The sequence below is a fragment of the Monodon monoceros genome, unplaced genomic scaffold, assembly GCF_005190385.1.
Source record: "Monodon monoceros isolate NGI ecotype Baffin Bay Population unplaced genomic scaffold, NGI_Narwhal_1 Super_Scaffold_16, whole genome shotgun sequence".
Taxonomy (NCBI): domain Eukaryota; kingdom Metazoa; phylum Chordata; class Mammalia; order Artiodactyla; family Monodontidae; genus Monodon; species Monodon monoceros.
The window spans coordinates 61,240,381-61,252,742 of NW_021703772.1; the positions used below are offsets into that span (position 1 = coordinate 61,240,381).

The 12,362-nt window shown below is 36.8% G+C and overlaps 1 protein-coding gene across 3 annotated transcripts in view; it reads left to right on the forward strand.

Annotated features, from left to right (window-relative positions):
• The window catches only part of TLK1 (tousled like kinase 1), a 193,640-nt gene that overhangs the window by 144,860 nt on the left and 36,418 nt on the right, over positions 1–12,362 (forward strand). For all 3 annotated transcript variants that reach the window (XM_029226101.1, XM_029226100.1, XM_029226102.1), the window contains one exon: positions 1,389–1,577. In XM_029226101.1, the coding sequence (XP_029081934.1) occupies positions 1,389–1,577 (189 nt within the window). The remainder of the gene's footprint in view (positions 1–1,388; positions 1,578–12,362) is intronic.

Here is a 12,362-nt window from a genome sequence, read left to right on the forward strand (position 1 = left end):
CGGGGCACAAACCCGTGTCCCCTGCATTGGCAGGCGGACTCTCAACCACTGCGCCACCAGGGAAGCCCAGTAGTATTATATTAATAATCTCTAAAATTAGGTCATTACTGAATAATCAGGGATTAGATATATATCCATTCCAGTAATTCTTTCCTTTCATTATTTCAGTAGGTTATTGCTGTTTATTTTCATTAATAACATCTTGACTGTACCTGAAACTAGCTTTAAAATTAATTTTTAAATAAATTGAAATTATTTATAACCACTTCAAGGAGAAAACTGGATTAAAGTCTTATTCTAACTTTGCTATTCTTGAGATTTTTCTCCACCGTTTTACTCTTTTACCTAGGTGATTCTTGATTCTTTCCCTCCTACCATGTTCTGCTACTACCTGGCTAGAACCATAGGACAAGGAAACCATAGGACAAGGAAATGAATGTAAAACCAATTCTTCATCAGCAGTGTAGAAGTTCTCTAGTTCTGGTTTGAATAGGGGCGGGGGAGCAAGGAATTGAAATATTTGACTTGTTCTAAATCTGAGTATCACCACCATGTAGAGTCTTAAATTTTTTCCTAGTGTGGTGAGGTGACCTAAGAGAGAACATAATTATATTAGAACAAGCTTAAGGTGTTGTATGATGGGATGGTTTTTAAAAGCTTCAGTTGGAAGCAGTAATATTTTTACTTATATTAATTGCCCATTTTTCAAAGCCATGTAAATTTTTCTTGCTGTTTTCTCTTTAAAGTGTCAAAATTCTTTCTTTCTTCCTAAATTTCTGAGGTCAATTTTTGTTTCATTTCAAAATATCACCTACCCATTCCCAAAATTTGACAGAGATACATTTAGAAAATAACACTATTAAATTCACATTTGTCTTTTGTAAGTTTTTCTTTAAACAGTAAGTAATGAGATGCATGTATAAAACCTCTTTAACTCTGTTCCTTTTTATTTTTTAATAGCTCATTTATTTTATTCAACAAATATTTATTGAATGCCTAGTATGTGCCAGTCACTGTGCTGGGCACTAGGGTATAAAGTAGTTGTGGTCTCTATTCTCATGGAGTGATTTAGTCTAACCAGACAAATTCTGATCAAGTGTCTGTAGGAATATTTGTTAGAAAGGAGGAGGTGGGGAGCTACAAGGTACTATGAAATTATATGTGGCAACACATCTTTTTCTAGTTCGGGGGGTTTAGGGAAGACCTTATTCAGAAATGAATGTTTCAGATGAGACGTGGACAGTGCGAAAGTGTTGGTTCACAAGGGTGGGACCATAAGGTTACAAATTTATATTATATGATTTTTCATGTTTAACTAATGTATTTTCATGTTTTAACTGTGAAAAGTAATGGAAGGTTAATTTTCTTTTACGTTTATTTTTATGCAGGCAACAAGAATGGGTGAATCAGCAAAGGGAAGATATTGAAAGGCAAAGGAAACTTCTAGCCAAACGCAAACCTCCCACAGCTAATAATTCTCAGGCACCCTCTACCAATTCTGAACCAAAACAAAGGAAAAACAAAGCAGTCAATGGAGCAGAAAATGATCCCTTTGTTAGACCAAATTTACCACAACTGTAAGCCTGCATTTTTAATTTTCCTTTTTTTAAATTGTTGCCAGTGAGCATGAATGTTAGTAATGGATGTTATTTTTAAGTAAGTAGTAAAAATCATTATGGCCAGGAAGGAAGGCAGTATTGAAAAAATTTACTTCTAAAATAATAATAAGCCCCCAATCTGAATTCTACCTAAGTGGAGATTTACTAATCCTCTTTTAAAATGAAGACTTAGGTAGCTAAGAAGAGGCTGGAATCCACTTTTTCTTCCATGTCTGAATGATAGAGTCAGTTATCAGTATTGATTATTCCAATTCAACATTCCTATTAGTGTTCCTTTTTCTGAGAATGTTAAGTAATCTCAACCTATGAAAGCAGCTCATTCAGAGGTTATAGGTATTGTTTTTCCCCTTTCTGCTTCTCTTTGTTTTCTAGGTTTTCTGCTCTAATGATGAATTACTTTTTATAATTCAAAAGTCAAAGACATTTAAAAAAATTATGTGTTTATCATAGGAAATTCAGAAAATATGAAAGAACATAATGGAACAGTACAGACCTTGATCCCGTCCCACAGAAAACAGCATTGTTAGAATTTCAGTGTATAGATTCAACCTAATTTATATAATTTTTCTGTTCTATAAGCCCTCATATAAGTTTATGTGAGTAGAAAACACATACACACACCCTCCGTTTTATATTTAATATGTTTCTCCTTTGTTGAGAAATAATGTTTCATCTATGCTTTGAAGCCCATCCCCTGCTACATCAGGGACCTCTTCTATTGATACCTCCTTTATTTTACATCTTCAACCTTTTGCTCTCTACTGGTTCCTTCCTTTCAGAAAACAAAACAAAACAAAAAAATTCTCCCTCAGTTTAAATCCCTCCACTCTCCATATTCTGTCATCTTTATAACTAGGTTTTCTTGAAAGACTTGCCTGTGCTTGCAGTCTCTTCTGCCTCACTTTCCAAATTGCTCCTTTCTTAACTGAAATTGTTCTTTTAAAGATTATTTCCTTCATGCTAAATACCATAGACATTTGAGTCTTTAACTTGGCAGCATTGGATATTGTTGACTTTTTCCCAAAAGGCTCTTTCTTGCCTTAGTTTTTGAAATAACCTGTTCTCCTAACTTTCATTTTTACTCATCTGGCTACATCTTCTCAGTCTCTTCTTCGGACATCATTTACCTTACCAATTTGTAAAATGTAGGATTTTAAGAATCTGTCCTAGGCCATCTTACTTCTTACTCTATGTATTCTCCTTGAGTATTAGCTACTCCTAGGGTTTCAGTTAGCATGTATATCCTGCTGACATCCAAGCTTCTGTCTCCAGCCCACTTTTCTCTCTTGAGTATCATCAAATGTCTGTATCTCAATCTTGAATGTCATATCCTTGCTTAGTTGATATTGGTACTTAAATGCCTCACGAGAGCCTTTAATGCTGCCTGTTCAAAACTGTATTTACTAAACACACAAAATAAAAACTGTGTTTATCTTTATCGTTCCCATTTCAGTCCCCCCGACACCCCCTTTTTCTCTCTCTCTCCACACAGACACCACACACACACACACACGCACGCACACGCACACGCACACCCCTTGCCACCTCCCGTGTTTTTTCAATTAGTACATGGTACCACCATCCTCGCAGTTCCACATGCCAGAATTCTGGTTGTCACTCATAGCTTTTTGATCAAGATTCCATTTATTTTTCTTAATCCATTTTCATTTTATTTTCCATTAATAAACAGGTGATGATAATCTTATATTTTGACGTCTAAAACGTACTTCCTTAAGCCTTTCCTAATTTTTGGAGGGGTTGTTGTAAGTTGGAATTAAACCCTTTGGCTCTTGATATTAAAAAATGACAACAAACGATTTACTTTTCATAAATTAGTAAATTTGTTGCTTTAAAAAGCGTAGATGGGTAGATGAGCAATTATACAGGAGAAAGTGTGTGTTAGCTTAACTCCACCCCTGTAGACACCCAATCTTCTAGAGCTCAAATGCGTCCCCTGCCGCCTCTTACTTGGGTTCTCTCTCCCCACCCCTACCCACCCCATCACCTTTCAGCTTTGGTCTAGGCCTTGAATCCATTTTCAACTTGTAGTCAGAATCTCTTTTTCCAAAATAAAAATATGGTCCTTTCTTTTTCTTCCTTGTAAACCTAACATAGCTCTCCATTGCTTGAGTGATATCATCCAAAAAGCACTTCTGACTTGGCAGCTTCTGACCTCTCTAGCCTCATCTTTTGGCATTGACCAGTGTGCCTCCCACTCACCACTTAGTTTGTTTGTTTTGGGTTTTTTTACAACAGGTTTTTATTAGCTATCTATTTTAGACATATTAGTGTATATATGTACACCACCAAGTTTTAAACTCGAACCCATTGTCTTAATTTCTGCTCATCTTTAAAATCCCATACTAGATATTTCCTCCTCTTGAGAGCTTTTCCTTGATCCTTGAAGGATAGGAGTTAATTAGCACTTTGAGGTATTGCCATAGTGCCCTCTGTGTATTCAGTCACAGCATCATCATTCACTCAGTTAATGACACTAGAAACATCTTAGATGTTTGCCTTTCCCTTGTTCTCTGTGTCTATTTCCATAACATTTTTGTATCTGTCAGTCTTCATTACCACTATCTTACTATAGGCCCGCATCTCTCTTTTTTTTTTTTAAACTTAAATTACTGTTTGTTACATATCTCATCATGTCATTTTCATGTTTAACCTCCTTCACTGGCCTTCAAGATAAAATTCACTCTCATGAAAACCCTTTATAGGCCTTCTTTTTTCTCTCATTCTCCAATGTCTGCCCTATGCATCCTATATTAAACTCAGGTCTCTGTCTAAATGGACTATGCTTTCTTGTTTCTGTGCTTTTGTACATCTTGTTCCTTGCCTTTCTTTACCTGTCTCACTTTCCATTTATCATTAAAGTCTTGCCTCCAGTGCCAATTCCCATAGGAAATCCTCTGTGACCTTTTTCCTTCCCAGTTTCTTTCCCATTTCCCCTCAAGTTAGGTGCCTTTTGTACATGCCTGTCAATATTGTAACATTTATCTCACTATTTTATCTCTATACTCCCAATATCTAATCCAGTTCCTGGCATATGGAAAGTGGTCAGTAAATACTAAATTACAGTACATAAGCATTTGATTGAATTTCATTTTCTCCTTATCCGAAGGCCATTTTGTCTAGTTTGCCACAGGTATTTTGCTTCCGACTTGTCTTCTAGGGTGCTAACAGCCCTAACTATAGTTTATTAGTCGTAGACTTGTCTCATTGCCATCCCATTTTATTGCATATGTTGACTTCGAAGTTACACTGCTGTCTGTTCCTGGAGTGGCAAATGAAGTAATACTACATGGCAGTTAGATTGCATCCTTATACAAATATAGATTTAAATAGGGAAAAAAGCCACAGAAGCACTTTGATTCATATATATTAATTTGATTTTAGCAGCCATACTTTGCAACTGTCTTCTGAAAAATTCTTTTGAATCCCTGTTTGTGCAGAACATCTAGCATAGTTATTAGAATAGAGATCATGAATTTTTCATTATTTTTCTATCAAGAAATTAATATAGAAAATAAAGTCACTACTGTGTAGTGGTTAGCATTTTAAGCTCTGTAGTCAGACAGATACGGAATCCAGCCCTGACTCTTCCAGGTTGTTTTTTTGGTAAGCTGTTTTACTTCTTAGAGCCTCCATTTCCTTGTGAAAGTACCTACATCATAATGTTGAAAGGATGATATGAGGTGATGCTTATAAAGTACTTGCATGGTTCCTGGCTCTTAACTAATTTTTAACTACTAGCAAGATTCAGTCAAGATTTTTAGGTAGTAATTTCTCATTTTAGTCACAAAGACTTACTATTCAGAGTAAATAGTTTGCACAGCTAGTATTAGCTGTGGATAATGTCTAAATGATCCTTGCTTGAATTGTATATTATTAATACATGTTAATCAAGATTTTGACTTCATGTTAAATGTTTTAAATTGTTTTGATTTTATCTGTATATTTTGTGTTTCACGGAGGATGATTGCAAAGTAAACAATATTTTACCTTATATTTTATATGAGTGAAGTTTTAGAGGTCACTCTTTTCTCATTTAAAGCTTAAATTTTAACTCAAGATTATATTTTATATAGCATGAAGTTGTTATTTGATTGATTGCTTGTTTCTGGTAATTAACATAACTGACTTTTTTTAAGTAATAAGATGTATTTTTAGAGCAGTTTTAGTTTACAACGAAATTGAGCAGAAAGTATGGTTTCCATATACCTGCTGTCCCCACACGTGCACAACCTCTCCTGCGATCAACATATCCTGCACCAGAGTGGTACATGTGTTACCATTGATGACCCTACATTGACACAACATTGACACCCAAACTGTAGTGTACATTGGGATTCACTTTTGGTGTTGTATATTCTCTGGGTTTTTACAAATGTGTAATTGATGTTTTAAAAATCCAGTCTGGGGCTTCCCTGGTGGCGCAGTGGTTGAGAGTCCGCCTGCTGATGCAGGGGACACGGGTTCGTGCCCCGGTCCGGGAAGATCCCACGTGCCGTGGAGCGGCTGGGCCCGTGAGCCATGGCCGCTGAGCCTGTGCGTCCGGAGCCTGTGCTCTGCAACGGGAGAGGCCACAACAGTGAGAGGCCAGTGTACCGCAAAAAAAAAAAAATCCTGTTTGAAAAAAATCTTTCATTGGTGAATTTAATCCATTTTAATTTCACGTATTTACTTATTTATATAGGGCTTAAATCTCATCTTTCTTCTCATGCTTTCTATTTATCCTGCCTAGTCTCTGTCCTTTTTTCCTTTTTTCTTACCTTTTCTTGGATTGCTTAGTTTTTGTTTATTTGATTCTTTTTCTGTATTAGAAGTATGTTGTGTTTATATACATACATATATATACACACACACCCCTACCTAAAGACATTGTCTTGTATAGTCAGTGTTCATCTAAACTTTACCTATGTATTTATCACTGTTTTGTTCTTCATTTATCCTACATCTCTGATTTTACCTCAAGTAAGATCTTTTTGCCTAAGAATACCCTTTAGAAATTTCCTTTTAGTGTGGGTCTGTTGGTAATGATGTCTTTCAGTTTTTGTTGGTCTGAAAATAACTATTTTGCCTTCATTCTTGAAATATTTTTACTGGTTTTATTTATTTATTTATTTTTAGAAATTCATTTATTTTGGCTGCACCGGGTCTTAGTTGGGGCATGCGGGATCTTTAGTTGCAGCATGGGGACTCTTAGTTGCGACATGCAGACTCTTAATCGTGGCATGCAGACTCTCAGCTGTGGCATGCAAACTCTGTAGTTGCGGCATGCATGCAGGATCTAGTTCCCTGACCAGGGATTGAACCCGGGGCCCCTACATTGGGAGTGCAGCATCTTACCAACTGGACCACCAGGGAAGTACCTTTACTGGTTTTAGAATTTTAGGTTGGTAGTTATTTGAAGATATTATTTTACTGACTTAAATTATTACTATTGACAAGTCAGCTGACTCTGTAGAAAGACAATCTTGAATGGAGCAAAAGCAGTGTTTAGAGATTAGATAACTGAGCATATTTTAAAACAGATGAGCAAGATCAGTCTATAGATTCATGAAGGCCAGAGAATTCCAAGTAGGATGAATATAAAGAAATACTCACCCAGACACATGATAATGAAATTTCAGAAAATCAAGGCAAAGAGAAATTCTCAAAAGCAGCCAAAGGGGGAAAAATATATTAGAAATAAAAGTTAAGAAAGAAAGCATTCTAGGCAAATATCAACTGAAAGAAAGCTGTATTATATCAGACACAGTAAGTAAAATTTAAAGCAAAAAAAATTACAGGAAATAAGGTGATTGTTTCATAACTATAAAAGTTTAAAATCACTAGGAACATACAATAATTCTAAATTTGTGTGCATAGTAACATACCCTCAAGACAGATAAAAAATTGACAGTACTTTTAGGAGATATGGACAGATCCACAGATTATAATGGGAGATTTCAACACACACATGTCTTAGTAATAGAACAAGTAGATAAAAATAAAACAATATAAAACAGAACATATAGTGTGGGTATAGAAAAATTCAGTGGGATTGACAGACTTGACCTAATGAATATGTAACCTCCTAACATTTGCAAAATGTATCTTCTTTTTAAATGTGGACTTTTATAAAAATTGACCATGTTGGGTCATAAAGCAGGCCTCAGCAAATTTCAAAGGATTGAAAGAGTTTATGTAAGACTGACATTGTTTCTTCCTTAAATGTTCGGTAGAACTCATGGGTGAAACTTAAAGGATTGGAATCGTATGGAATATGTTCTCTGACCACGGTGGAATTAAACTAGAAATCAGAAACAAAAAAGATAGTGCAAAAGTCTCAGTGGAAATGAGAAGATATTTTTAGATGAATGATAGTGAAAGTGCTACACAGCAAAAATTTGTGAGATAAATCTGAAACAATATCTAGAGGGAAATTTATAGCCTTATGTACGTATATAGGAAAAGAAGAAAGACTAAGACTTTATAAACTGAACATCTATTTCAGTAAGTCAGAAGATGAGCAGAATTAAAGAAGGAGGAGAAGAAAGAAAAGAGCAGAAATTTTGATACAGGAAACAAACATACAATATAGAGAATCAACCAATCCAAAAAAGGTGTGTGGGGTTTTTTTGTGGGTGAGGGGGACTAATAAAATTGGAAACAAGAAAGAGAGAAAAGACAACCATTATCAGGAATGAAAAAAGGAATGTTGCTACAGAGCCTACAGGTATTTTAAAGGAAAACAAAATATTGTAAATGACTTAAATTTAAAATTTTTGTGAAATGGATAAATTTCTAGAAAGATACAACTTAACAAAATTGACACTTGAAGAAACAAATAGTTCTGTAACTGTTAAAGAAATCTAACCTGTAATTAAAATCTTTGATCATAGAAAACTCCAGGTACAGAGGACTTCATCTATGAATTCTACCAACCATTTAAGGAAGAAATAGTGCTAATCTTTTAAAAACTTTTGAAGAGCAGCTAAGGCAGAAACACTTCCAACTTATTTTATGTAGGCCAGCACAGTCTTCTCAAAATTCAAGAAAGACTGTACAAGGAAGGAAAGTTGTAGTCTAATATCGCTTATAAAAGTAAATGCAGGACTTCCCTGGTGGCGCAGTGGTTAAGAATCCACCTGCCAGTGCAGGGGACACGGATTCGATCCCTGGTCCGGGAAGATCCCACATGCTGTGGAGCAACTAAGCTCGTGCACCACAACTACTGAGCCTGTGCTCTAGAGGCCACGAGCCACAACTGCTGAGCCCGTGAGCCACAACTGCTGAAGCCCATGTGCCTAGAGCCTGTGCCCCGCGACAAGAGAAGCCACTGCAGTGAGGAGCCCGTGCACCACAACGGAGAGTAGCCCCTGCTCGTTGCACCTGGAGAAAGCCTGCGTGCAGCAGCAAAGACCCAATGCAGCCAAAAATAAATAAATTTTAAAATAAATAAATTTTTTAAAAAAGTAAACGCAAAAATATTAAATAAAATATTAGCAACCCAACAGATAATATATAAAAATGATAATTTATCAAGACCAAGTTTGATTTGTTTCAGGTATGCTAGGTTGGTTTAATATAAGAAAAATCAGTGTAATTTTCTACATAAAAAGATTATATGATCATCTTAATAGATGCCAAAATATATAAAATTCAGCATTGATCTGTCTTTAAGCTCTCAGCAAACACTAGAAGATAAGTTCTTTAATCTACAGTATACATTGGCTTTTCTTTTTGCTTGCACGTCTACATGCTGTGCTTCTGGGTCACCATGCCCCTGTGTGCCCTCTTTCTTCCTCCTGGCTTCTTTCTGCTGCTCCTGTTTAACCAGGCTCAGATGTTACCTCTTCTGTGCCTTCTCCCAGCTTCCTTCAGATAAAAATTTTTTTTCTTTACACTGTGTACTCATAGCTGTATTATCCACGATAGTCACCTTATTTTAAGGTCAGCTAATTAGCAATATTAATCCCATTTCATCCTTGGCCTTTAAACATATTCACAAGTCCCGAGGATTAGGATGTGGCATTTTTGGAAAGTCATTATTCTACCTATACAATCTGCCCTCTGACCCAAGATGCACATCTTTCCCACATGCAAAATCCATTTGTCCTATCTGCAAAGTCTCAACCTCATTACAGCCTTCATTCCACATCTAAAAATCTTATCTAAATCTCATTAATTTAAACATTATAAATCTCATTATCTAAATCAGTTATGAGTGAGACTGTGTATAATCCACGCTGAGAACAATTCCTTTTAATCTGTGAACCTCAAGAAACAAGTTAACTCTTCCCAAAATACAGTGATGGAGACAGGCATAGGTTAAGAGTTAGAGACATTTTCCGTTCAAACAGAAAAATATTAAAGGTGTCACTGATCCCAAGCAGTTTTGAAATCCATCCCGGCAAACTCTGGTTTCAAGTTCTGGTAATAATTTTTCTGTAGCATGTGGCTCTGCAAGTTTCTGTCCTCTGAGTGTTTTTCATGAAGATTTCTTTTTCATGAAGGTTAACATGTATTTGTTGCTGAGTAGCTTTTTCAACCAGTTTCTTGTTTGTAGAGTTTTGAGTGTTTGGCAGCCTTTCATTTTGTACTCTCTGTCCCTTAAAATCCAAGCTGGTAGTGTTTCTGCTGGTATAAAGTTCCCAAGAATCTTGTGGATCTTTCATGTATGACACAAGGATTCACTCCATTAGACAAGAGGATCCTCTATGATTCTTTTCTAGAAAATTTCATCGCTATTTTTGGCTTCTGCAGAGAAGGCTAAGAGGATCTATGAGTCACCCACTTCATCTTTTTAAAGACTGTTTATGTGATGAATACTCTGACTTCTCTGGAGTTGTCCAGACATCCTTCTTTTTAAGAGCAGCTTTGACCATGAATCTCAATTTTGGTGTATTTTGTACTCTGAATAAGATGAGAATTTCTTAAAACATTAAATCCTGGGGGGTTTTTTGGTTGAACATTTCTTCCCTTTGATTTACCTCTTTCATCTTACATTTTAATATAAACAGTGAGAAGAAACCAGTCCACACCTTCAACACTCTATTTGGAAATTTCCTAAGTTCATTTCTTACATGTTTGCCTTTCTGCATAACTATAGGATACAGTTTTGCTAAGCTTTCTTTCATAATAACAAGGATTCCTCCAGTTTTCGGAACATGTTTCTCATTTCCTTCCAGTGGCACCTCTACTATCTACTGACGGTCCATTCATGACAATTTAGGTGTTCTCTAAGGCTGTTTGTGTTTTCCGTACTATGCTCCTCGTGGAATTCCTTGCATCCTCACTTGGCAGAGTTGTTAACATTCGTATTTCTGCTAGTAGTCCGTTCAAGGCAGTCTAAGGTTATTTTTAAATCATGCCCCTCAAAATTCTCCTAGCCTCTTGCCCACTGCCCAATTCCAAAGCCACTTCCATATTTTTAGGTGTTTATTATCGGAACATCCCACTTCCAGGTACCGAGATCTGTAGTAGTTTCCTACTGCTGCTGTAACAAATTACCACAAATTCAGTGAGTTCAAACAACACTAATTTATTATCTTACAGTTTTGGAGATCACAAATCCAAAATGGGTCTCCCTGGGCTAAAGTCAGGGTGTTGTCAGGGCTGTGTTACTCTAGAAGAGAATGCATCTTCTTGCTGCTTCCAGCTTCTAGAGGCCCTGCCCATATTGCTTGGTTCGTGATCCCCTTCCATCTGCAAGCCAGCAGTAGCAAGTCAAGTCTTTCTCATGTTATGTCACTGTGATTCTGAGATGTCTGCCCTTGTCTCTGCACTTAAGGCCTCTTGTAATTACATCCCCAAAGGGTAATCCAGAATAAATCCCTATTTCATTTATTTATTTAAAGATTTTTTTGATGTGGACCATTTTTAAAGTCTTTATTTGAATTTGTTACAATGTTGCTTCTGTTTTACGTTTTGGCTTTTTGGCCACGAGGCATGTGGGATCTTAGCTCCCCGACCAGGGATTGAACCTGCACCCCCTGTATTGGAAGGTGAAGTCTTAACCACTGGACCACCAGGGAAGTCCCTAAATCCCTATTTTAAAGTCAGCTAATTAGCAACTTTAATTCCATCTGCTACTTTAATCCTCCTTTGTTGTGTAACTTAGCGTACTCACATGTCCAAGGATTAGGATGTGGACATCTTTATGGGGCCATTACTCTACACACCACACTGGCACTTGGTGTAAGTCGTTAGTTCTCAATTCAGTTTTTATTCTATTGTGAACATTGGGCTCTTCAGAAGCAGACTAGTTTCATCCTTCCCACACACCCCAGTTTCTTTTCCCCAGTGATACTTAAAAAAAAAAAAAATTTTGAGGTGAAATTTGCATAACATACAAGTAGCCACTTAAAAGCATATACAGGGACTTCCCTGGTGGCGCAGTGGTTAAGAATCCGCCTGCCAATACAGGGGACCCGGGTTCAAGCCCTAGTCCGGGAAGATCCCGCATACCGCAGAGCAGCTAAGCCCGTGCACCACAAATATTGAGCCTGCACTCTAGAGCCTGCATGCCACAACTACTGAGCCCGCGTGCCACAACTACTGAAGTCCACGTGCCCTAGAGCCTGTGCTCTGCAACAAGAGAAGCCGCCGTATTGAGAAGCCCGCGCATCGCAATGAAGAGTAACCCTGCTTGCCGAAACTAGAGAAAGCCCGCACACAGCAACGAAGACCCAACACAGCCAAAAATAAATAAATAAATAAATTTATTTATTTAAAAAAAAAAAGCACATA